Here is a 27,862-nt window from a genome sequence, read left to right as displayed (position 1 = left end):
TTCCCAACTCTACAAGAAGAAAACATCCAACCCCATCAGAAAATGGGGTGAGGAAATTAACAGAAACTTTCCCAAGCAAGAGATACGAATGGCCAAAAGGCACATGAAAAAGTGTTCTACATCACTAATCATCAGGGAGATGCAGATCAAAACAACCATGAGATACCACCTCACACCATAGAGACTAGCACACATCCAAAAGAACAAAAGAAATCGCTGTTGGAGAGGATGTGGGGAGAAAGGGACCCTTCTACACTGCTGGAGGGAATGACGACTGGTTCAGCCCTTTTGGAAACCAATATGGACTCTTCTCAAAAAATTAGAAATCGAGCTCCCATTTGACCCAGCAATACCACTGCTGGGAATATATCCCAGAGGAGCAAAAAAGTATAGTCGAAATGACATCTGCACTTATATGTTCATCGCAGCACTGTTTACAGTAGCCAGAATCTGGAAAAAACCCGAGTGCCCTAGAACAGCTGGCTGGTTGAAGAAACTTTGATTCATCTATACAATGGAATACTATGCAGCTGTTAGAAAAAAGGAGGTCATGAATTTTGCATATAAGTGGATCGGCATGGAAAGTATCATGCTAAGTGAAATGAGTCAGAAAGAGAGAGACAGACATAGAAAGATTGCACTCATCTGTGGAATATAGAATAACAGAGTAGGAGACTAACACCCAAGAATAGTAGAAATAAGTACCAGGAGGCTGACTCAATGGTTTGGAGGCTGGTCTCACATTCTGGAGAGAGGGCAACTCAGAGAAGGGATCACCAAGTATAATGCGGTCGGAGGCCATGCGGGAGAAGGGTGATGTGGGCTGAATGTGGGCTAGAGACAGAACACAGTGGCCACTCAACACCTTTATTGGGAACCACAACACCTAATTAGAGAGAGAGAACAAAAGGGAATACCCTGCCACAGTGGCGGGGCGGGGTGTGGGGAGATGGGTTTGGGGAGGGTAGGAGGGATGCTGGGTTTACTGGTGGTGGAGAATGGGCACTGGTGAAGGGATGGGTTCTCGAACTTTGTATGAGGGAAACAAGAGCACAAAGATGAGTAAATCTGTAACTGTACCCTCACGGTGATTCACTAATTAAAAATAAATAAAGAAAAAAATTTAAAAAAAACAAAGAAGGATTTTCTCAGGTATTTCACCGAATGTGATTATTCACAATTTTTTTCCTTGCATTTAAATCTGTGGGTAAGGAATACAGCAGTTTATACAAGAACCCACGTATAATGTGTCTTATCATTTTTGAAGGAATTTAATAAGTAGACATTTAAGAATAATCTTTTAAAATTTAATTCTACCCAAACTAATTAACGGTAAATACCTGGAGAGAATACTAAAGGATTAGATTTAACTTCTGGCCTTTTGCAAATAGGAATGCCCAGAAATGTAAAGGGTATTTCTCTTAGTTTGAACAGAATTAACTACTAATAAGTATCTGTTTGAAAAGGGGCAGTAATAGACTATAACTTCTACCATGTATTTACCAAGGTGAAACCAGGTTAAATCAAAATAGAAAGGTTTTGTCCACCTATATGCCCATGACTCCCAAATGAATTTGCACTATCTTATGCTGTTACCCTAATCTACAGTAGCAATGCAATTCCCCAAATGCCTACTATATATACACACATATATATTATATTTATATATTTTTTCTAGATGTTCCTAGATAGTCCATCCACCAAAAATAAAACTCAGTACTTCTCTCTACAACTATGTTTCCAGTTACACAGCTGTAAAGGGAATGGTTTTACTATTTACCCAGTCTCTGTGGCTAGCAACTTAAGCTTTATCTGTTTGTTTTTTATTTTGAACTACAACTGGCAGTGAACAGGACTTACTCCTGGCTTGGTGATCAGGGATAACTCCTAGCTGTCCTCGGGGATCCTATGTGGTACCGGGAGATCAAACAAGGATGACCACATGCAAGACAAGAGCCTTACCATCTGTACTATCTCTTTAGGCCCTCAGAATTATCTTTAATGTTTCTCTTTCATTACATCTAATTAAATACCAAATATTCCTTCAAAATTCTCTAAATTAAAAATTCTCAACCTTTACACCAAAGTCAACGGTTATCATTAATTTTTATTGATTTGACCACTTATGAGTTTCTTGTTTTGAAGTGCCTGTTCACATTCTTCATCCAGTTTCTACTATACACTAGAATATTTTGAAATGCATTTGCCAAAGATAGAAAAAAATTTAAATCTTACAATGCAGTTTTTTCTTTATACCTTGACTGGAGCTATAATTCATTTAAAGCATTCATGTATATTCTGTTTACTTAACACGAAACATCAGGTTGAAAGGTGAAATTTTACTCAAATTTGGAGCTTGCCACCTATGGATAAGTTTGACGTTCATTAACCTGTATGACATATGAGTGACTTAATTCTTACCTTTCACCTAGATGTGTGCATACTGCATCAACATAACCTAAGATTTACTCTCCATTCTTAAGCTGCAGACAAAATGTTCTAAAACCCTTTAGATTTTTATGAGGTTTACAAGGTTTTTTTTTTAAACTTTGTTTATTTGGAAGCAGAATATTTTTCCAGTTAATTGTCTTCAGTCTCCCACTGCTTCTATTTTCAGTACTGACGTAGAAGATAGAAGCACAGGTTTTTTTTTTAACCCCATCAGGAAATGGGGCGATGAAATGAAGAGAAACTTTCTCAAAGAAGAAATCCGAATGGTCAAAAAGCACATGAAAAAATTCTCTTCATCACTAATCATGAGGGAGATGCAAATCAAAACAACAATGAGATATCTTCTAACATCACAGAGACTGGCACACATCCAAAAGAACAAAAGCAACCAGTATTGGCATGGATGTGGGGAGAGAGGGTCTCTCCTTCACTGCTGTGGGAATGCCGACTGACTGGTTCAGTCCTTTAGGAAAACAGTATGGACATTTCTTAAAAACTTAGAAATTGAGCTCCCATTTGATCTAGCAATACCACTTCTGTGAATATATCCCAGATATGCAAAAAAGTATAGTAGAAATGACATCCACACTTTTATGTTCATTGCAGCACTGTTTACAATAGCCAGTATCTGGAAAAAACTAGAGTGCCCGAGAACAGATGACTGGTTAAAGAAGCTTTGGTTCATCTACACAATGAAATACTATGCAGCTGTTAGAAAAGATAAAGTCATGAAATTTGCATATAAATGGATCAACATGGAGAATACCATGCTAAGTGAGATGAGTCAGAAAGAGAGGGACAGATATAGAGGACTGCACTCGTTTGTGGAATATAAAGTAACAGAATGGGAGACTAACACCTAAAGATAGTAGAGATAAGGACCAGGAGGACTGCTCCACGGCTTGGAAGCTGGCCTCACATGCTGGGGAAAAAGGCAGCTCAGATAGAGAAGGGACCATCAAGTAAAGGGTGCTTAGAAGGCCCACTTGGGATGGGAGATTCAAGCTGGAAGTAGACTATAGACTGAACATGATGGCCACTTAATATCTGCATTGCAAACCACAACACCCTAAATGAGAGAGAGAGAGAGAGAGAGAGAGAGAGAGAGAGAGAGAGAGAGAGAGAGAGAGAGAGTAAAAGGGAATACGCCTGCCACAGAAGCGGGAGAAGGGGATGGGGTGTGGGTGGTGGGAGAAATACTGGGAACATTGGTGGTGGAGAATTGGCATTGGTGGAGGGATTGATCATTGTATGACTGAAATGTAAGCACGGAAGTTTGTGAGTCTGTAACTACCTCACGGTGATTCATTAAAAAATTCTGAGTAAAGTGATAGAGAAGGGAACACCAAGTAAAATGTGATTGGAAATCCCGAGCGGGGAGGGAGATGCACGCTGAAAGTAGACTAGAGACTGTACATGATGGCCACTCAATACCCCTATTGCGAACCACGACACCCAAAAGGAGAGAGAGAGAACAAATTTGAATGCTCTGCCACAGAGGCAGAGTGGGGTGGGGGGGTGGGATAGAGGGGTGGGAGGGATACTGGGTTCATAAGTGGTGGAGAATGGACACTGGTGGAGGGATGGGCTCTCGAACATTGCATGAGGGTAAAACAAGCACGAAAATGTGTGAATCTGTAACTGTACCCTCACTGTGACTCACTAATTAAAAAATCAATAAATTATAAAAAAAATTCTGAGTAAAGCATTGCAAAGAGTTTTATAGCCAGAATTCAAAAGTTGTCAGATCACTTTAAACAGAAGCCTCTAGGAATTTATACAGTGTATCATTTCATAAATATTACCTCTTTTCAATTATTCAGTGAGTTTCTTTTAAGATATGAATTTAAAGCTTAGTGTATTTAACCATGAATTACAATTACATATGTATACAGATATTTTTAGGTTTATTTAATGTATGAATTATTTTTATTTCTTTTTAAATAACTTATTTTTTGTTCGGGGGCCACCCCTGGCAATACATGGGGGCTACTCCTGGCTCAGTGCTCTGGGATTACTCTTGGCAGTGCTTGGGGGACCGTGTGTTGTGGGTTTGAACGCAGATCTCCTGCGTAAAAAAGCATGTGCACCTCTCAGCTATTATGATTAAAGTATTATCACAAATAATATCTTATGATTTTTAAAAGGTATAAGTGATTTATTAGAGTAAGTTGCATATTTACAAAGTATTTCAAGTATGAAAGGAAAAAGCCTCAAAACAAGGCTTTTTTGCATATTTACAACTCATTTCAAAATGAAAGGAGAAGCCTCAAACTGGCTTCAATTCTGTATTCAAAAGGTTTTAAACACAACCCTGAAATAACTAGTAAATAATTGCAGCTAATAATTGATAATTGGATGGAGAAATCTTTTTGACTGAAATTGTAGAACACAGTAATTAAAATCAGATCTTTGACACATAAAACACATAAACATAGTATCATAATTTAGTTTGTATGAATGCTTGCAAATGGATGGGGTGCATTTTGTTCCCCATGGTTAATTTCACAGTATACAACAAACATTAAATATGAAATATGACTATATATATTTTATGGTACGGGAGGGGTCTCGCACTTGCAAGGTAAATGCTCTATTGCTGAGCTATATCCACTGTGCTTAACTATAAATTTTCAATGGACATAGCTATATTTAAAATTTTTGTTATGTAATAACTAAAATGAAGGTACAATGTTTTATTATTTCTTTCTTCTCTAGAAGAAAAATAAATATTAATTCTACATGGCTTATGTTTGTCATGGTAGTTTTATCTTTTTTCGCAGAACTTACTTTATGAAGTTTGTCAAAAATAGAAATGGTATCAGACTACATATCTAACTTTAACTTCTAGCTTCATTTGACTTACTCAGGCATTTCTCTGCCATCCCCAAAATCATCAAAGTCTACTTTCTCTGGAATTTCATCTGGATTCCAGATCTCCTCAACAGTATTGTTGTTGCTTTCAGAGAAAACTGTGAAGAAAAGAAAGATAAGCTGAAGCTGCTGCCTATTTCCTCCCTCAAAGTTACTCATACTTCAGCCTCAGCTTGGTGATCATTATGATAAAAAAATCTTTTCTATTTGTAATCACTACCTTGTTTTCCAGTCAAAACAAGCTAACTTACAAACAAACAGTTCACTTTTTCAAAAATTACCCATCTAGTTCATTGTAGAACTGTAATAATAGCTGTGAGAAATTTGGAAAAGATGTAACTAACGAGAACAAAATAAACTATAACCCAAATACCTGGGCCTATATGCATATATCATATATACATAACATATAACATATAAATACATATTCTAATATGTTATCAAAGTATTATACATTTTCTATAATTAAATTGGATCGTTGTAAAATATTTTTATTTAACAGAGCAAAGGAAAGCTTTTGGTTTGGCTATAAATGTCTTATCTAGCATTGTGCTTTGCTACATAAGAGTTCTTTGATATCTTTGACCTAAAATATGATGTCTTATATAATAGAATATTTATTCTACTTTATTGGATATGTTACTTTATAAATAATCTCCACATGTTATTTCAGTATCAGATCAAATTATGTAGTCATGTGTTTTATTTCTTCTCCAAAAACTATTGATCTCCTAGGGATAGGGACACTTTCTATTTTGATCACTATCTTATCCTTAGAGATTATCATATTCTTGGTACATAATGGATCCTCAAAATTATTTACTGAGTAAATTAATTCTGTGAGATATCCAGAAGATAGACGTCTAGAAGGTGAAGAAGCTAAGCATTTTAAGCCAGGATATCGTAAATCACTTATCTAGCCACACCTGGTTTTCTCAGTCTTCCATTTGATAAATATGCCCAAAATGAGAACTAATCAGAGGGTATTGTCACTGTCACTGTCACTCTCATCCCGTTGCTCATCAATTGCTCGAGCGGGCACCAGTAACGTCTCCATTGTGAGACTTGTTGTTACTGTTTTTGGCATATCAAATACGCCACGGGTAGCTTGCCAGGCTCTGCCGTGCAGGAAAAATACTCTTGGTAGCTTGCCGGGCTTTCTGTGAGGGCAGAGTGTATTAAGTTCCAATATTAGAAAAAATAGTTTACTGGAACAGTAGAATTAAAATTTTGCATGTTTATATTTAAATGACTATTAACCATTTCCACTGTTGAGTTCATCTTTAATACATGCTTGTGTTGGTGTTACTCTTATTGTAGTTTTTTAATTACAGAAAGATCACACTATATTCTTTGCTTGATTTTTTGGTCTGCTGGCGCCACTCTTGGCTTGGTGCTTGGCAGCTACTACTGAAGGTACTCAGGAAACATTGTGGCTCCGGAAGAACCAGGGGCTTCTAAATGCAATAACATTTGCTCCAGTCCTCCAACAGAGACAATTACCTGTCCTACTGTATTTGCTTTATTAAATAATTTACCTTTAATTTCTTCAGTTTGGTGTGCCCCAATGTGTCCTGGATTCATATTTCCTGATGAAATGGAATGTGATGGCTAGAGAAAAAAATTTCAACATCCTATAACTATTACTTTTATATTTTATATGACAAGACATATTTTAAATTTGATTAACTATATAGAACACTCATAGGCCTTTACACTTTAGCCTTTAGTCAATGTTATACCATAGAGACAGAAGTCAAGAATAAGTTTGAATGTATTTTTCTTACTTTTTAAAAGTATTTGGTTCTTACCCTAAGGCAGAATTGATCATTTTTTGATCTTTGAACAAACCAAGTCACTGGTTTCAGACCAGTGAATTGTGTATCACTGTGGGTAGGGGAATGGACTACGTCATCTCTTTAAAGAATATAACCAGCATTAGAAGACAAGCACTAGAATCTTAGGGTTTTGTCAATGTCTGGTCAAAGTTATATGAGAGACAGAACTATAGAAACATCTTATAGAAATGAAAAGAAACCTCTAAATTAGCTAAATATTTTAGAAACCAAGTGATTCATTCAAATGTCCAGATAACAGTGCTTGGGTGTGGCAAGGTGAGGCTGTGGGCCGATCCTCCATGCTGCAAAAAACAAAAGACAAGAAAATGCCCCCCACAGAAGTCCTGATAACAGCTTTGATTTCCACTGAATGAAACACTCTCCTATCCAACTATCTCATGAATCTGAACTAATGTATTGAACCAACAATTTCTAATTAATATAAAAAATGGAAGGGTTTGGTATTCATACAAAAGTACAAAAAACTTATTTTTCCATCTTCTGCATAGGCATATAAAATCATAAGTAAATCTCATTTTTAGTTAATTATTGTTATTGATGTCAGACACTGATGCTGAAATTTACTGCTTGCAATGAACATTCTTGTATTCTTGATCCTGGAAAACTAACAACTTCCAGCTCTTCTTTTACAGACCCCTGCTCTAAGTTCCTAAGACTTCAGCTATGAACAAGAGTTGTAATGCCTTGCATGGGCAAGAGGAATAGTGTTTTTGCTTGAGAGCTGGTAGAAAGCCTCTCCTGGGTCTTTATTATGCTCAACTATTCCAACAAGCAATACATCAGACATTAATCTATTATATCTCAACAGTTCCTGAGACAATAACTATTCCTCTTCAAAGGTGCTTTTATAGTGCCGTGGCTGTGGTTAAGGTGTTAAACTTATTTTTATGTGGAATATCCAAGAAAATATTCTGTACATCATTTCTTTTTAATAACTAAGTATTGAAGTTAACTTGTAGTGCTTTCCTGAAACTATTAATCACCATACTACTAATAGATAATCAGGGTAAGGATTTTCTTAGAACATGAGAACCTCTTATTTTTGTTGAGTGTCTCCTTCAATGGAAAATTAAAATCCTGAGAAATAAAAACTAAACATTGACAGTGATGATCGGACAGTCTATCAGGATAGTGTATCAGTTTATTAACTTAATAAAAATAAATCCTTAAAAATAAAATCTTCTAGTAAAAATTGGTTTGAGATAATAAAAACATTAAATACTATCTGGCAGTTGTTTGCTTTAAGAACATTGTTTGAGCCTGTACTATGAATCTGCATTCAATTATATGAGCAATTTATCATTGCAATTTATGCAACTTTGCAATATGTAAGAGAGTTAAAACATTCCAATGGCAATGTTTATGATGACTGGTGAACCTTATTTCCCACAGGCCTTAAGATACCCTTGTGAGTTAAAAAAAAATCAACAAACATACTCTTATCCTAAATTCACAGATCCTTAGCAATTCATGGTGGAGACAATGTAAATGAATCTATGTATATGCAATAGCTCGAATGCTGTTTTCAGACTGTATTTTCAAAAACACATTATTCTTGTAATCATTCCATAATTCCCAAGATTAATACATGTCAAAAAATGAAAAGCTGTTTCTCTCCTGGAAAATTTAATAGTTCATTAGAAACATTAATTATTCTCCCACTGTTCTGATACACCAATTCTATATTCTCTAATGATATCTGTACTGTGGTGTCTGAATGACCAATTATCTCAAAATTGCTTGTAACCCAGATACACAGAATCATACATTATAACAGTAATTTTCCTCTATAAATTGTAAAATTTGGTGAAATAAACCCAGTCTATTTGTTCTTGTAAGCTCAGTCTATTTGTTCTTGTAAGTCCTCATCTTTTCCCTAGAAACACCTCGTGATTCAAATAAACATCTCCATGCAAAAATATAAAAGGTAAAAGGCTTTGTAACTAGGCTGACTCCTTGTTTCAAACCTGTTTCTATTACAACTTCTCCTTTTCTTTATTCAGGATCATGGCTTCTGAAATACTTCACATACTTTCCCTATATCATATAACCCTGCCTTTCCCAGAGTGTATTCTTCAGAAAATCATCATTCTATTTCAGCTAAGGTAGAAAAAATGAGCTTGCCTTCTCAACTTTATCAACATGTTTTTTCCTCTTATGTACTACTTGTTGTGTATATTCAGTGCTGTTATTAATTATCTGATTTTTTCTTTTTTTTGGTCTCTACTAAGACATTTCTCTGATTAAATGTTCATGATGTCTGCTCCTGTCCAAGTCAACTCAGTTCTTTCCTAAGCTACAATTTTATTGGTATTCCATGTCTTGACTTTGCTCTCTTTCATCTAACTTTTTCCTTGAGGGCAGACACTCAATCCACTGTCAATCCGAGCCACTGAATTTGCTGCTTATTCATATTCTACTCATTCTTCTACACTATGGCAGAAAAGAAGTTTGGGGGACTGAGGAGACAGTACAGCAGGTAGGGCTCTTGCCTTGCACACTGCCAACCTGGGTTCGATTCCCAGCATCCCATATGGCCTCCTGTACAGCAGCAGGAGTAGAGTACAGGCTCTACTCCTGTAGAGCCAGGAGGGGCCCCCAAACAACAACAACAACCAAAGACCAAAAAGAAAAGGAGTTTGGGGTCATAAATAGATGTGTATGTTCATGGAAGAGGGACAGATGGTTTATTCATAACACAGTTGTTATAGTAAAAAACCTGGGGGCTGGAGCGATAGCACAGCAGCTAGGCTGTTTACCTTGCATGTGGCTGACCCGGGTTCAATTCCGAGCACTGCTAGGAGTAATTCCTGAGTGCATGAGCCAGGAATAACCCCTGTGCGTCACTGAATGTGACCCAGAAAGCAAAAAAAAACCCTTAATTACAATAAATAGCATAGATATATGTTCTGCATATTATATATTTTAATCCCAGATTTTGTTTGTCTTCGTATGGGTATTTGAGAGGCAAATTTCACTTTTGGCTATGTAATAGGAGAATGGAGAGTGGGGGATTTACATCAAAGTATTTTGATTTTTTGGCTTAGTCCTCAAGTCCCTCTTCTCTCTTGAACATGTATCTTACTTGCTTGTCTCTATGTCTCTTTGTTTTTCCACTCAGGAGAAGTCTGAGTTCCTTCTTGAACACGTACTTCTCTCTTTCTCTCTCTTCATATCTTTCTAAAAAAGTTTCCATAAATATTGCCTTGCTTCACTAAAAAAAAAGGATTTTGATTTTTCTTGGAATACTGGTAGTGACTTTGGAATATCAAAACTCAAATCAGGGAACTCTCTACCTCAAATGAAATCTATCCTGTCACTAGAAGCTTGTCTTTACTAACCCTAGATGATAGTTATCTACTTAGATTCCACAGCTCTATCTAACCATGTACCCAGAAGCCAATTTCAGTAGGCTGAACTGGTTTGCCCCGTTATTTGAATCCAAATATTTTCTATTCTGATTTCATATATAGACAAATAAAAAGAACAAGAAGAACTGGAATTTATGGATCTAGTTAATACGAATGGCTATAATTTGTTTTATAAAAATATTGTCTAGGCTTAAAAATCCTAGTTAAAACTCTTTGCAATTGTTGTCAAGCATTCTTAAACCGTAAATGTAAATGACAAACATTTTGAATGGTGGCTACTGCTACCATAGTTACAGAACTATTTTCCTATTCAGTGTTCAGGTAGCTTAGAAAAAATATAATTATGTTTGCTAGAAATGTATAATCTCATGCATAATCAGCCTTGCAACCTCCAGTGAAGATATCAGATGTCACAGTCCTGCTCACACAACAAGATTGGAACAAGTTGTTCAAATACAGTTTCACAACTTAATGTGAACAGAACTAATTCATTTCTAAGATTGTGACCACCTGTCCAGCATAGAACTCGTCCTCTTCATCTTCTGGAAACAGCAATTTAGAGAGTGCTTGTAGTGCAGAAACTGATGAGATTGTTTCAGATTCCAAGCTTTCCAATTCACTGTTTTCCGTCTCCATACTCTCCATTTCTACACAATCAGATTCCATATTTTCTGAGTCCATTTTCTGAGGAAGAAGATGAACAGAATGAGGTAATTTAATTTTCTATTTTCTTTGAGAGATGAAAGTTTGAGACCAGAGAGATAGTGCAGGGAAAGGTTGAGGTGCTTGCCATGCATACTTCAGACCCAGCTCTATCCCTGGACCCTGCCAGGAATAATCCCTGAACAAGCAGCCCACACCCTATACTGCAGAAGAGATACCACCAATTCTTCCCAGGAACTACTACATCTATCTAGGTTGTGGATGTTTTATGAGTTTTTCTTTTGCTTTTGTGTGTCTGTGACTTTAGGTCTTATGTGTTTTTTGGAATGAATTGGAGTAAACAAGTCAGGAGTAAACCCTCAGCACTACTGGGTGTGTCAACTAATGAAACTTTAGGGGCTGGAGCAATAGTACAGTGAGTACGGCTGAACCATGTTCAATACCCAGCAATCCATATGGTCCACAGAACACCGCTAGGAGTGATACCTGACCATCAAAGGGTATGGCCCACAAACCTCTCCGGAAAAGTGAACATTTAAAAAAAAATCTCCCATCCATGGGTCACTCCAGAGTAGGTTTCCATTGTTATCTGCAAATAGAGCATGACTATAAGGCCTTTTGTAAGACCAAAATGACACAAAGTATGAAACACCATTAATTTGTGTGGATTTTTTAGCATATCTATATATAAAATTTAATCCACCAATTTATTCCAAAAAACACATAAGACCTAAAGTCACAGACACACAAAAGCAAAAGAAAAACTGATAAAACATCCACAACCTAGATAGATGTAGTAGTTCCTGGGAAGAATTGGTGGTATCTCTTCTGCAGTATAGGGTGTGGGCTGCTTGTTCAAGCACCATCACAAGGCATTTTTTAAAATTTTGCCTTTTGTCATATAAGCAAACAGCTGATTTTTTTGGCTAGCAAAAATAGGTACTAATACCAGTCTCTTATGAATGTGATGTTGAACAGCACAAAATTTTGGAAAGAGGGAGAAGTTTAAAAACTAAAGTTAATTACTTTAGGTGGAATATGAAGATGATAGTAATGCTACTTCATAAGAATGTTACAAGGATAAACTAGTTTATTGCATGTATAAACTCAGAACACTGTCAGGCACGTAGTTTCAGTATATGTTTGATATACACAATGGAAAATCACTCTGCAGTAAGAAAAGATAAAGTCATGAAAATTGCTGCTGTGTGGCTGGATCTGTTGAGTATCATGTTACGTGAAGTTACAGAGATAGGGACAGACACATAATGAGCTCTCTCATACACAAGATTTAAAGAAATTTGATAAGGAAATAACAAGGCCCAAAAGGCAATAATAGTAAAGAAGAGCAGGAGAACTGTTCTTTCATAGGAAGCTAGTCACTTGATTGGAGGTGAGGGGGCAAATTAGGGAAGGGATCACTAGGCCAATTAAGCATCAAACTAGGAGGAGGTGATACAGAAAGGTGGTAAAATGTTATGTATGTACCCCTATCAGATAAAGTACTGTGAACCACAATACCAACATATATATCTCTATATACATATATATATTAAAAAATAACCTCCTCTAGAAGGAAAGTGGTGGGAGGGAGGTACATGCAGTGGGTGGAGCATTGGTGGACACTGGTGAAGGGATTGATGTTATAAAATTGTATACCTGAAATCTTATTATAAATACCTTTGTAATTTCACGGTGACTGGACAAAGTTTAAAAAGAGAAAAAGCAAAAGAAAGAAAAGGAAAAAATGCTTGCTCTAGAGGCATGCTGGGGGGATGGGAGGGAAACTGGGGACATCAGTGAAGTAATTGTTGGAACATATATGCATGAAATTGAATAATGAATAGCTTTGTAACTATAATTCACAGTGATTTAAAATTTAAAAATATTTTAAAATATATGCTAGATATTATTGTTCTTTTTAAAAGTTTATTTTTTCTCTCAGTAAAAATGTAGTATATTGGGGCTGGAGCAATAGCTCAGCGGGTAGGGCGTTTGCCTTGCACGCGGCCGACCCGAGTTCGATTCCCAGCAACCCATATGGTCCCCTGAGCACTGCCAGGAGTAATTCCTGAGTGTAGAGCCAGGAGTAACCCCTGTGCATCGCCAGGTGTGACCCAAAAAGCAAAAAAAAAGTAGTATAAGTTAATGATAAAATTCATTACATCGGGGGGCTGGAGCAATAGCACAGCGGGTAGGGTGTTTGCCTTGCACTCGGCCAACCTGTGTTCGATTCCCAGCATCTCATATGGTCCCCTGAGCACCATCAGGAGTAACTCCTGGCTCAAGAGTGCATGAGCCAGGAGTAACCCCTGTGCAACGCCGGGTGTGACTCAAAAAAAATTTCATTACATTGGAAACTCATTAACTTGGAGAAGGTGAAATAAGACTTGATAAGACAATCTTCTTTCACAGTATGATCTGTTAGTCTGCTATGGAAATGATAATTGACACATATTTAATTAAACAAAGAAGATTCTGTTTATATTTTAAAAACCCTCTTGATTATGCATTTGTTAAATATTTGCTTTACATTAAACATAAAGTTTTGAAACATTCTTTTTGACAGTCAAAGGCGAAAATATATATGGATATCAAATACAATGATAATTAGTATTTTGAATTGAGATTTTATAAATAAGGCTATTCAAAAATGAATATAGAGCCAGAAATATACCTCGGTGATATACTATTTGTTCTGCTTGTGTGATGCCTTGGTTTAATACCTGACACTGCAATAAATAAATTTAAAAGATAGTATAAATTGTTTATTTCAGCACTGTTGACATTACAAAACTTTGTGTAGCCTTATTATGCAATGTAGGAAAAAAAGCTTGCTAAAATATAAAAAAGCTATATAAAATACTATTATCAGGTGCCAGCATCCTCAGCTACTTGATTATGAGGCTTGTTAAGAGTTGCATTGGTGGGTTGATGAGAGGAGAATAAAGGATCCAAATAAAACCTGATAGAAGGGTATTCAAATACAGTGATTGAGGTATAAATCAGAATTGCTATTCATGTATATCTATCTGCTTGGCAGGAACATGGCAGTAAGTTTAAGAACTTGAGAAGTGTTTTAGGAGAGAAAGGTTGGATAGCTGTCTGTGGACATAGTAAAGCCTATTTAGGATCCTGGCCCACCTATGTATTCAGGTACAGATTTTGAGGATTGTGGAGAGCTTGACAGCTAGATGAAGGCTCAAAATAGGGTAGGTCTCAACATAATAGATGGAAAAGAGAACTAGTATAAAAGGTTTGTTCAAGGTAACTGGGAAGTCACAGTGGAAGTTCTGAAGGATGCTATGATTCAGTGGGTTCATTGGATAGAGATTTGGAGAAAGAAGATTCATTTTAAATACTCACCAATTTGGATCTGATCTGTTTCTCATTTAGTGAAAGGCAGGGTAGTTGAGCAGGGCACTATAGCTGTAGGCTGAACAGCTTCAATAACAAGTTGGCACACAGACAACAGTTGACGAAAACTGAAGGAAGCATGATTAAATTCATATGAATGTTGAATTTCAAAGTAGTCACCTTGGAAGGTTGTATACAGATGTAAATTATGCTATCAGTACTTGTAATATTTGGAAATTGTCTTCATATGCATCAGTAAGAAAAAAGTTATCATTATGGTATCACTCAGTTTGATTACACATCAGATTTATCTCCGAGTGATTTCTAGATATACCCAGATATCACATCTACTTTCAAAAATATGAAGATCTGCTGCTTTGAGGATATTGAAAAGAATGCCCTATAAGCCTCAAGGCAATTCTAAAATAGATTAAAAAGTAATTTTAGCAACAGCAGCAGCATTAGAATAAGTGGATATACTCTTGAAGTGACTACTTTGAATGATGCCACTCCATGGGTGGTATACGTTTAAAAGTATTTGTTAAACAGATATTTAGAATAATTTATAGTAACACTACACCTGAAGCATATTAAGAACTGAACATCTTAAATTACAAATTATGCTGGCATAAAATGGCACATAGATTTATAATGAGATAAACTGGAATGGAATTATCATCATAAAATTGGTAATTTAACAACAATTTTCCCATACCAAGTGTAATACTAATCTAATAGCAATGTTATATTACTATGTAGTGTAATGCAATAGTAAGTAAAATAATCATGACAACTTTGTTCCCATTGTATTTGGAGAAACAAAAGGTGTTAAAAATGCATTCTGATTAAATAGATCCAAGTATTCAATCTGTATTAATTTTCATTTGAATTTAATAAAATTTAATAAATTGATTTTTTTCGACTTCTAATATAGCTAGAATTGGGGCTGGAGCTATAGTACAGTGGGTGGGGCATTTGCCTTGCACGTAGCCAACCCAGGTTTCATCCTCAACATCCCATATGGTACCCCCCAAGCACTGCCAGGAATAATTCCTGAGTGCAGAAACAGGACTAATCCCTATTAGTCACCGGGGTGACTCAAAAATCCAAAATAAGATAAAATAAAATAGAATTTCTTCCATTAAATTTGGGGTATTTCCCAAAGTTTTGTAGCATTTTGTGAAGTGTAGCAAATTGCTAATTAATTTATTAAATTTTGCTAAATGTATGTGAAATTGCATTTGACACCAACAGATCACAATAGAAAACCAAAGCATCTGTCTTTATATGAGCTATGTAGTATTAATTTAGTGGGCCATATTATTAATACATTTAATATACAATAATTTAATCTTAATATTGACGATGAAGGTCCTCTAGGATATAATTACAACCTAATTTATCGCCCTTCCATCTGATTATTTCTTCTGCATGTATTCTGTAGTCTGCTAAAAATGGAGCTCCTTTATTAAAAACCCTATAATCAAGATCTGGGATTGTGGTTTACTAGATTGCCTTCTTACATGTGTGAGACTGTGAGCTTGATCTCCCTCAAAACTCCACATCTCTGAGTCCTATTCCTGCCTCTCGGTGAACCCTGATGTCATAAAGAGTGCCTGCATCACAATCAAGTGTGTGCCATCTCGTCCTGCATCCCACCACTCCTCAGCCCACCACAGTACTAACAAGAAGGGAAGTGGGTGGGCACCTTATCCCTGTCTTGGTACCTAAAAATATTATCTAGTAAGGGGGGAAAAGAATTTCTTCAGCAACTTCATTTGCATAACAATTTATTATTATGCCTGTATTAAAATTATTCTGACAGTCAAAAGCAAAGATCATCTCTATGTCTGAATTTAAAAAAAATCAACGTGCAGGTTGATTTGTTTTTATATTTTATAAGATTACGATTCTAAAGTCATCAAAGATCCCTGCTTTATTACAATTAATTGCTTTTTTGCTCTCTTACTGTCATCAAACATGCAGTCATAAATCAATATGGGGCCTAAGCATTTTTGCTACAAAATAAAAATGCTTAACACACATATGGAACATGACTTTTAAAAGGACCTGGAAGTTTTCACAAACCAAAAGGTCAGAAATTAGCCTTTTTTTGATGTAATGTTTCCTCTAATATTCTTTCTATTTCAGCCAAGATTAATAAAAATTATTCTCATGCATCTTTAAATTTTTACCTCATTCAAACTTTACTTCTATCTCAAAAGGAGGCAGCACATTTTATTTCAGTACTTTCAACATTCTCCCCAAGTCAACAAGCTTGTTTTGTTTGTTTATTTGTAACTCTGTTCCAAATCATTGTCTCAGTAGGACTCTCTTAGGAGAAATGATTCTTACTTAGAAATTACCGGTATAGAAATGACCCGTACTTTTGGGGCAAACGCGAGTTTTTCTCCTTCATCAGGTCTTATTATTTAACACAGTGCCTTGCGTTTTGATAGGTACAATTAAACAATATAAAATACTTTCTTAGTCTGCTCTTGGCTATTAAGGGATTTAGCAGGACAAAGGAATCTGCACACCACACTACCGTCCACTAAGTGTGGAATAATTGCTTCTTTCTCCTCAACGGATCTGAGTAATGTCCGTTGAAGCCCTCAGGCCTAAGTAATGGTGTCCTCTCTCACATCCTATCACAGGGTATTGTTTAGGTAACTCGCGACATGGGCCATTTTTTTCAGCCCTTAAACTTATATATACTTCTTATTAAAAAAAAAAAACGGAATCACTGCGAAATACCCTCTATTTTTTCTTGGAGAAATCTTCATTTCAACATACAAAATCAAATTTGCAAACACAACCTCTACCGAAGTGACATGGTACAACAGTGGCACTGAGAGTATTGCGGATTTAATCCCCAAATTGCCACCTATGTTTTCTTATCTGTAATATAATATAGATATAATATATATCATAAAATATATAGCCCACGGGATGGAGCGATAGCACAGTGGGTAGGGCGTTTGCCTTGCACACGGCCTACCCGGGTTCGATTCCCAGCATCCTATATGGTCCCCTGAGCACCGCATGGGGTAATTATGAGTGCAAAGCCAGGAGTGACCCCTGTGCATCGCCGGGTGTGACCCATAAAGCAAAGTATATATATATATATATATATACATATATATACACACATATATATACACATATATAGAGAGTGTATCTCCAACTTGGACCAGTCGTTTTTCACACTTAAACTCGTGCTCCAAACTTTAAGAGGGTGTGGGAGGGTAGAAAGTTCTGTACTGGCAAGTCTTCAATATTCGATTCGGTCTCTGACAAGGACATCAGTCCGAAAGTATTCAGGAAGACAGTGGTCAAACTACCACCCGCTCAAATCTCTTTAAGACCGAGTTTTATGAAAGTGACCTAGGACACGGGATTGTCCGAGAGCTTAGGCTCTTGGCTTTCTCTCCGAGTCCTCAATATCTAGAAAGAACACTGCCGAGTTTCTCTCGGAGCCACAGGCAAGTACCCAGCGGGCCTTTTCCTGCCCCTTCCTAGGATCAGGATTAGGGTTTTCCTCACCTGGTCCAGCCACCTGGCAGCTCGCTCGGCTCCTAGGCTCCGCAAACGGACGGAGGCTAGGTCTGCGTCGCTCAGTTGCCCCGGTAACCACTTCTGGCCCCCGCGCCCGCCCCCTAGTTCTACCTGCGCGGGGTCCCGTTTGACTTCTTGACCAATCACGGCAGAGTGTCCTTTGAAAAAAACGGCCGACGCCACCAATCCGCGAGCGGGCCAGCGGCCGCCCTTTCCACTCTCCGAGGTCGCCCCCATTTTAGATTCCAGTGAGCGTCACTCCGGAGGGAACACGCCCCCTGGGGAGGCCCCGGCCCGGCGACGCGCGGCTGGCCCAGACAGGTCGGGGTCCGGACCGTAGCGGGGACTGCTGCGAAGGTAACTGCGCCCGCGGCTCCGGCCACGCGGCATCGCCCCGCGCGCGAGTTCCCGGGCCAACGGCTTCTTTCCCAGACCCGCGGGGCGCTGCTGGGGAGGGGGCGTCGCGCGCGGTGGGCTTTGCTGCCTGGCCTCGGGCTGGAGGCTGTCGTGGCCGCTCTAGGAGCGCACACCCGGCCCTTGTCCCCTAGTGAACAAGTCCCCGTCGTGTTTCGAGGGGCTCGTGGCGGGGGCGGTGGGCGTGTGTCTGGTGGCGGGGGGGACAGGAGCTGATCACGCTTTCTTCCCCCCTTCTCTCCCCCCCCCACTACCGCGGGTCAACGGTTTCAGAGGCCAGAGCCGCACGCGGGAAGTTCAGGACTCTGGAGCCTGGCGTTTCCCGCCTCGGAGCGGGAGAAACGCCGGCGCTCTGCTCGCGGGCTGCTCTTTGGCGTTGGAAAGTGACGCTTCACTCCGGCCAAAGACACTAGGAGTCCGCGGTTTGGATTTGAGGTACCGGGACGTATAAAGGGATGGCTCATCCCGAGCGGGAGTGTTCCCAACGGATTCCGCGGGTCCGGTAGCAGCGCCCCTCCGTTGGTCTGAGCGTTGGAAACCCCCGCGGATAGCCCGGGGAGGTGGTGCCTCGAGTGGCATGGTTACTTTGGTTTAGCCAGCGATCGGAATTTGGTCATGCACGCACTCAACTGCATTCCTTCTGCTCCTTCTCCGGTTTCTTGCTTGCTTCCACTCCATCTGGTGAAGGCGAGAGTGAAGCTCGAGTTATTGGTCCATTTTTCTTCCGAGGACATGGGGTAAACAAAAAGTGGAGATAGACGATTAGGGCACATTGGAGGCAAATGCACAGCACCACCAGCGTTTCCTGCAGGGCTTAAGAGGACCAGAGTTGAAGGGGTGGCATTTTATTTCTCTTTTTACGTGTGGAGCTGAAGTTACCTTAAGCTGTTTCGCTTTCTTTTCTTTGTAAAAATTCGATTCTGCCTTCTTGAGCATTATGCCAAGTCTCTGATGCCCAGCTAGTGCTTTTCAGACCTTTTGGCTTTGACGCACAGTAAGAAACAAGTATTAGGGTGCGAAGTAAGGTAATAGTGCAAAGTGCTTTTCTTGCACGTGGTACCCGTCCTCACCTCCCACCACTTGCCGCGCCCCCCCCCCCCCTGGGGAAAGGCAGAAGGGATCCTGAGCACGCTGGGTGTGCAGACACTTCCTCCCAACCAAGAGATTTTTAGAGCTTGGGAGATATTGCAAAGTGCTTAGGAGATATTTCAAAGTATGTGAATGAATGTGCCACATTGCTCTAAGGGCCCTGGGTCAGCACTGTTAGGGAAGCCGTTCTTCACCTCGCCAAAAATATTTATGACACAATGCATGCAAACACACTATAACTGATAATCAGTTTTTGCCGAAACAACGCCTACTACATGCAATTTATGTATACTTACCATAATATCTTTTTTAAACGAACATCACAACCCATGAATGATTTTGTCATTCACAATTTTTTAAAAATGTGGTACTAGGTATTTGCTTTTCAAACTTATGTGTGTGTTTAAGAATAACTTAGGACATTTTAAAAAACAAATGCAAATTTTCTCCGTGTTGCTCCAGGACTTGTTTCTATGGTGGGACCCCAAAGGTGATTGACAGAGTATATAAAGCGCACGCTACATTGCTAAATGTACAATATTCAATAAAGAACGATTTTCCTCTTGGGAAAGAATGCTATTGATCTTTAGAAATGTAATCACCTCTTACAAGTTTGACCTTTGACTAGGTGGTCAAGCTTAGCACTGTTTTCCCAAGGGCTAGGGAGATAGGAAATTACCTGATGAGTCCAGGATCTGAGGGACTCTTCAAATATTTCATTTTCACAGAGGCTTTTAGAAATATGGACACTTAGAAGTTGAGGGATTAGTGAGGTTCAGTGACTTGCCCAGGGTTGTGTGTAGGACACAAAAGAATTAATTCTCTGTGAAAGTATAGAATTTTCCTGATGAGTCTCATCAGCTCTAGAAGTAGAAGTTAGAGTTGAGAGACAGCTTCATTGACTTGCCTGTTTCAGAAACAGAGGCACACAAAATTTCGGTTTTATAATGAGTGCTGATTTGTGTTTCAAGTACTGAAAAGACTCAAAAATATTTTAAAAATACACCAGAAAATTTCTGTGAATTTTAGCTGTGTAGAAAGATATAGCTTAAATATAAACATACTTTTATAATATAATTTCAAAACACAAGATAATATATTAAATAGGCATTAAAGATTAGTGAAGAGAAACTCATTTCTACTACCAAAATATACGTGGTACTTTTGTTTCCCTCCTATTTAATCCATATGTTTACGTAATTGTAATTCTTGTGATACAGCGTTTTTATCTTTTTATTTAGTACTGTTTTAGAATTTTTTCCATGTTGTTGAAATACTTCCTATATTTTGTGATTAATAGCCTGATTTTCATAAGTGGGATGACTATAATTTATTCAGTCAAACTAACCTTACTACATAGGATTTATTTCCAGATTTCCCATGCTCTCAACAGCACTGTTAAAGCCTTGGTTATTTAAAATGAATTATATATAACTGAGGACTGGAAATGTAACTCAGTGTTAGATCACTTGCTGTGCAGGTGTGAGACCCTTGGTTTGGACCCTTGCATCACCAACAGAAAAAACATAACTGTTGTTTTCCATGATACTTGAGAGTAATCCTAACAGGTCAGCAATATGGACCTAAACTGTAAATTTTTGTTTCCTTTGAGTGTATAGATTTGCCTATCCTACATATCAGGTTGAGTGCAGCATTTTAACTAACAGGAATACACATTTCCAAAATGATTACTTGAAAAAAATGCATGAATCATAGCAGATTCAAGTACTCATGCTGATTAGCTTTCTTTCTGAGTATCTTTTTCAAAGATAACACGAGTGCACATTCATTTGTAATTTAAAAATTTTTTATGAAGCATCCAATTAAGTTGACTTGGAGAATAGAAACTATAATTGGACTATATTAGCAGTTCTCCCTTTTCAAAGTATGAGTTATCTTATTTTCTTTCTTTCTAAAACACTAACCAGTCCCTCTTTAAAGTTATAAAATATTTTTAAAGTATAACAAAAATTGCTGTGCACCATCATACATGGATCTGTCAAAGATTTAACAATTATTATTATTTTGTCATTTTTATTTAGATGTCTTTCAAACAACTCAAAGATACAGTTGCTGCTGTAACCCTTTCTCAGTTATTTCCTTCCCATTCTGGAGTTAATTGTTTTCTTGGAGTTGATATATCTTTTCCCAGTCTGTTTACAAAAATACTCAAATGTAAATGTCTATAAATTATTTGTGACATTTTTTTGTATATTCTTTAGCACTTCCATAAATGGTATGCTGTTACTTTTCTGTAAATTTTTGGTCATGTTTTTGAAAATCATCCGTGTATTTTAATGTAGATAAGTTAATTTTTGTTATGGTAAAGTATTTCATCATATAAATATATCACTTGTTGTAATCTCCATTCTCCTATTGCTTTTGACATTTAGGTTAAGTATATAAATATTTGTAAAATTATAAAGCCATCAAATGTTATATAACAACTTAAAATACCTACTATCCGAAGAACATTATAAACATTGAAAGACTGATAGATATTACCAGGGGACTGGGTGAGGCAAGAAATTGGAAGTTATTGTTCACAGGTACAGAATTTCTTTGTAAAATTATAAAGAATAGTTTTAAATACATGCCAATAACAAAACAGCATGTGAGTCTACTCAATGCCACTGGAGTATACTTGTAAGTGGTTAAATTGGAGTTGGGGGTCCAAACTTCATATGTATGAGGCCCTAGGCTTGAGCCGGGCACCAAAACAAAAGGGCAAAATGTGGCACATTTTATATATTTTACCAAAATAAAAATCACAAACATAAGAACGTTGCATATCTCAGAGGTATATAGTTGATTGCTTTCATTTTGTGGAGTGAAGCCCTGAGAATACAAGACTTTACATCATACTAGTATGAATTTTATTTATCCTTGTGCAAAATCATAGTTTTGGAGAACTTTCATGATTGCTGTTGCTTGTATGCTTGTTTGAGGTTTTTATGACTACCACAATTCAGATACCACTAGTGTATTTCATTTTGCTTTTGTTTTGGGCCACACCTGGAGGTGCTCAGGACTAACTCCTGGCTCTGTGCTCAGGGATCCATCACTCCTGGTAGGGACCCAGGAACCATATGGGGTACTGGGGATTGAACCTGGTGTGGTTGCATGTAAGACAAATGCCTTAACCTCTACACTGTGTTTCCAACCCGTTTCATTTTTAAAATGATTTTTTAAAATTGAATCACTGTGAGATAGACCCTTACAAAGCTGTTCATTATTAGGTTTCAGTAGTACAGTGTTCCAACACCTGGTTCCTCCCCCAGTGTACATTTGTAAATATGGTACGCTTCACAAATCTGCGTGTCATTCTTGTGCGGGGGCCGTGCTAATCTTCTCTGTATGTTCCCATTTTAGTATAAGTGCTGCTGAAGCAAGCACCCTATTTCAGCTTTTTATAGAGAGTTTCTATCTGGTTTGTGCGAATTGGGGTGTGCAGGATTTGGAACTCAGTGCTGAGAATGTACTGTGTCCCTGTCCTGTCTTCACTCCCCATCATCCAGTCTTTATTTTTTCACTTACAAGTTCAGGAGGTGAGGAGCCATTTTCTAAAGTAAGTTTGCCTTTGAACTGTGTTTTTGCTTTTGAATGCCATTCCTCCATTTTGTTGTTAATGTTGTTGTTATTGTTTTTTTTTTTTTTGGTTAGTTCGCTCAAGTGTTTTATTTTCCTTGACTCTTTCTCCTCCCATATCTTCATCATTGCTCTTTTCTTTAACAATTTTAACTGCAAAAGACTTTCACTGAGAATGAAACCAGTTTCATAGCAATTTAGTCTTTGCATGTCACATTTTCAATGTTTGGGGAATTGTTAATTTTCAGATTTTTAAAAACCTTTTTCTAGCCTGTAGAATTAAATTCTCACATGTCCTTGACAAGCTATAGTATGAAGGGGGAGGAAAGCACTTAACGTGAAAGACAATCAGTAATTTATACTGCTTATGATATATACATGTTTTAATTAAAAGCCTTTTCTAGGGGGATGCACCCAAGCCTTACTTGGGGCCCTGAAGTCACCCCTTTCCATGGACCCACCAGCTGTTCATTGTGAGGGCTTTATGAACCCTTAAATTCCGGGAATTACCCTGGCTACTTCAGTGATAATGGAGGAGGAAGTCCACATACAGGGCCATATCAAGTGTTGCTTATATTGTTGGGGGGGGGGTGAAGGAGGAATGTGGTGCCTGACTGGAATCCAAGGGGCTCTGTCTTCAGTCCTTGCTTAAGATGCTTAATACGGGGCTGTAGGAACAGTAGGCTTTGCTTGCAGACATACAGGAGACCCAGTTAGATCCCCAGAACTGCTTGGTCCCCACCAAGGACTACCAAGAGAAACCCACCGAAGACTGAGTTTCAAGTATTCCTCAACATTTCTGGGTGTGATGCATCCCCTAACCCCTCTTTAAGGATGTGTAATATGAACTCTAACTCATGCACCATCTTCAGTAGCCCAATATCTTATTTCAACATACAATAAAAGGATCACCATTACAAGTTTGTTTTTCTTTAAAATAACTGTTAGAGCTGTGGCGATAGCTCAAAGAGCTGGAGTGTATACTTCACATGCCAGAGCCCCGTTGGAACCTGGTTTCACCAGGCACCCAAGCTGTTCCCCCCCCCAAAAAAAAATATATATATATACAAAATATATATACATATACACACATATATATAATATGCGGGTGTGTATATGTGTATATACACACATATATATGCGGGTGTGTATGTGTATATACACACACATATATATATTGGGTGTGTGCATGTGAATATATATGCATATATATTCTGAGAACTTAAACATTTAGAAAAAATATTAGTAATTCAGTTTATATAGAGAGAGTTGGCATCCATAACTATGGCAAATAAACCTACCATTCTTTGAGGCTTTTTCTCTTTACTAGACTTTCTGGAAGACTTTCTTGGTGGAACAAGGGGTTTCTTCAGTGTATTCATACCTTTACTTTACTTCTTTGCCTACACTTTGTGATAATTATTGATAAATTGTAGAACTATATTATCATAAGCTATTTCTAGGAGTAATTTTGTAACTCGACTAATCACATTGCTTGAATTTTCAGACCAGGTTTTTTTGTTTTTGTGTAACTTGATCAACAGTTTTATGTAAAGTCAGGTAAGCCAGTCCCAGACTACTTTCCCCCACAGCACGGACTGCATGGACTCAGAATCAAAGATTCCTGGTACCTAGAGCTAGAGAGAATCAGTCTAGAATTTTGGTAATGGTGATTTTTTTGTAGTAATTGAGAAGATGGAGTGAATCCATAAAGCTTTATGCTTATTGAGTAATTAGGTGATTTAGGAAGAATGATTTGCTTCCAAGATGGTGGGAAAATTTAAAAAATTGCTCCATTGCTGAATGTCTATGCTAGTCATCTCTGGACATTAATATCTTCAAGTGTTGTAAAAGAATATAGCATTAATCCCTCCCCAATTATTTAGACTTTGTGTGAGAGAAGCCACTCTTCTTTGTAGAAATTATTTATAATAGGTTTAAGATTGGGCTGGAGTGATAGCACAGCAGGTAGGGAATTTGCCTTGTACTCGGCCAACCCGGGTTTGATTCCTTCGTCCCTCTCGGAGAGCCCGGCAAGCTACCGAGAGTATCCCGCCCGCACGGCAGAGCCTGTCAAGCTACCTATGGAGTACAACAGTAATAAGAAGTCTCATAATGGAAACGTTACTGGTGCCGGCTCGAGCAAATCTATGAACAGGATAACAGTGTTACAGTGCTACAGTCATGAACTGATCTTATTTTTGCTTTTGAAGATGCAGTGAATTTATATTACTAAATGATTGGCTAATATTAAAATTGAAATATTCTATCCACTTCCTTTCCTTAATAGTTGGGTGGCCTTGGAAAAGGCAATTAGTGTCTCAGAGCCTCACATTTTTTAATTATAGATTGGAAATCAAAATGCATTTTTGAAAACAATAACAAATTCCCCATACTATTTTATTTCTTGCAGATAACTAAGTAAGCTAAAGGATTTGAAGTGTAATAAAATAAAATAAAATATTTTAAAAGGAGATTAAAATTTTATATTATATAGGAGATTAAAGAGTTTAAGTGACAAAACAGTACATCTGATATGACCTAACATCATTTATTGATCCTAAGTCAGATTTCTTACTACCAAAGTATAGGATCAACAAATGATGATATGAACTGTACAGGTAAGATAATTTGCATCTAATAAATTAGATATGCATAGTAATTTTTAAATTGTAATTTAAAATATAATTTATGTTCACTCCCTAGGCCAGCGAAGAAAGTGCTCCATAAATAATCCTGATTTGTTGATCCTTCTCTGACAGAGAGGAGAGCCTCAGATTTATATTTAGCAAAGCTTTCATATAACACTTTACATTCATTTAAATTAGATAAGGTAATATACATGGAGGACCCTTTTGAAGCTTTATTTTATGTTTTGGTTACTCAGTGAAACTGTCAGAATTTTTGCTTTAAATTGAGGGTCCAGTGCACTTACGTTACTAGCACAATCTGATAGACTGCAGCACTATTGAATTGTTTTCCTCTTGCCCAATTGTTTAGCTCAAAAGCCCCATTTAGAGTGGATTTCCAGAGAGAGAATATCTGCCCATTTCCAGGAGCACTTTCAGTGATCCCTGATTTCTTTGAACCCACTGCGTTTTCTGCTACAATCCTTTACCATTTAGTGTTTCTTTGAACCTGAGTGTTTGCGTTAAGGCACCCAAGATAGAACTAACTGTAAGCACAGCTTAAGATAAAAACCTGTATTTTGTTAACTTTAAACTCCTTTACTCAGGAGTGAGTGTGGGTAAGGAGATATCACCTAAAGAAATAGTTGTTGCATAGAAGAACTGAACTGTGTAAACTCCTTTTGCCCGGGTGACACTAGGAGTGCTCACACATTAACGGATGTTCGAGGGCTCTCCGAGTGGCTCCCTCTCACAGCCAGCGTTCGGTGCTCTCGAACCGCTTCCCCACCTGGGATGGCCTGAGGAGTAGCGAGGGCTAAGCTGGTTGGTGATCAGTTGCCGTTTATTCCGTCTCTCATCTCTCATCTTCCCAAACTCTCTCCACAAATCTTTCCACTCTCCCCAACTCGTCCCCAACTCTCTCCAACTCTCTCCCAGCTCTCTCCGACCCTCTCTCCAACTCGCTCCACAATGCTCTGTCCAACTTTCACTCACTAACTCTTTCTCTCACTTTGCCCGCAGCTCCCACTCTGCCTCATTTGAACTCTCGCCGTTTCCAACTCTCTGAAGCCACCACTTTTACCACGCCTCCCAAACCAAGCCTCCCCATGGGAAGCGCAATCAAAATGTTTTTCAAGCCTTTCTGACTACTTGCAGCCCACAAGGGCAAAACAGCATTTAAGGTGTGTTTCTTCTCTCCTTAGACCCGTAAATTAACGAACATCTAAATTCTACTTTTTAATATTTGCCATTCTGTACGTACACAGTAATACATACACAAATAGGCTTGTAGGACGACTCTCCTGGGGATATCTCGCCACAGACTCAGATTACAGTGCTCAGGCCGGATTAATCATCCCTAACCCTAGCAGGATCCAAAGCTAGTTATTACTTTTTGGATCATGACAGAATTTGTCCATGATCATGTTCTTAACTTATAGTTAAGCATTATGGCACTTTGGCCAGGCCCATTTTGATGCCAAAATAGCTCACTGCTTGCCCTGGGTCCATCCAGTCCCTCGTTGGGACCCTGCTTTGGGAGATCTAGGAAGTAAGGGCAACTGAGGCTTAAATCGAAATAACAGATGTCCAAGAGGTAATATTATCTGGAGTCAATTAACTCCCAAGTTACAGGCTTGTCTTTTTAACTGTCTTTCTGTGCCCATACAAAAAGTAATTGCTCTTAAATAACTAACCATGCAAAGGACAGTAAGGAGAAGAGAAAAACAATATTTACAAGTCAACAGAGTCCGATCAGGAGGCAAAGGTAATTGACAGGTTGAGGGGGCGATCAACAAACCCAAGCTCCCTGCAGCCAGGGAGAAAGGGCAAACCAATGTTATCTTACACTGAGCAATGATAGAAAGATACTCCCACACATAACTATCTATAATGAGCACATGATTTCCATGTTATATTGAAACAATTATATATGTATATATGGAAGTTAAAGAGTGTTATGGTACAATTTATGAAAAAATAATTGGGAATATTTCCAAGTTTTTTAGAA

The 27,862-nt window shown here is 38.0% G+C and overlaps 2 protein-coding genes and 1 non-coding gene across 4 annotated transcripts in view; 1 reads left to right on the top strand and 2 right to left on the bottom strand.

The window, feature by feature from the left end:
• Positions 1 to 18,381, bottom strand: part of DNAAF6 (dynein axonemal assembly factor 6) — a 41,489-nt gene extending 23,108 nt beyond the window's left edge. Inside the window, exons 1-4 of the mRNA XM_004606314.2 lie at positions 18,122 to 18,381; positions 11,066 to 11,239; positions 6,864 to 6,936; positions 5,318 to 5,423 (exon numbers count right to left, since the gene is read on the bottom strand). Of these exons, the coding sequence (XP_004606371.2) occupies positions 5,318 to 5,423; positions 6,864 to 6,936; positions 11,066 to 11,239; positions 18,122 to 18,370 (602 nt within the window). The 5' untranslated portion in view covers positions 18,371 to 18,381. The remainder of the gene's footprint in view (positions 1 to 5,317; positions 5,424 to 6,863; positions 6,937 to 11,065; positions 11,240 to 18,121) is intronic.
• The window catches only part of NUP62CL (nucleoporin 62 C-terminal like), a 105,414-nt gene continuing 95,913 nt past the window's right edge, over positions 18,362 to 27,862 (top strand). The window contains exons 1-2 of one of the 2 annotated variants that reach the window (XM_055122474.1): positions 18,863 to 18,982; positions 26,875 to 27,035. The gene's annotated coding sequence lies outside the window, so the exon portion shown is untranslated. Of the gene's footprint in view, positions 18,491 to 18,862; positions 18,983 to 26,874; positions 27,036 to 27,862 lie in introns of those variants that run through there. The other variant, XM_055122473.1, reaches the window with a different exon arrangement.
• Positions 22,927 to 23,032, bottom strand: LOC129400468 (U6 spliceosomal RNA). Its single transcript, XR_008627707.1, has one exon. It is a non-coding gene; the product is annotated as a U6 spliceosomal RNA (small nuclear RNA).

Source organism: Sorex araneus, chromosome X (genome assembly GCF_027595985.1).
Source record: "Sorex araneus isolate mSorAra2 chromosome X, mSorAra2.pri, whole genome shotgun sequence".
NCBI lineage: Eukaryota > Metazoa > Chordata > Mammalia > Eulipotyphla > Soricidae > Sorex > Sorex araneus.
Note: the sequence above shows the minus strand (reverse complement) of the source record. Positions and strands in the feature narration are given on the sequence as shown.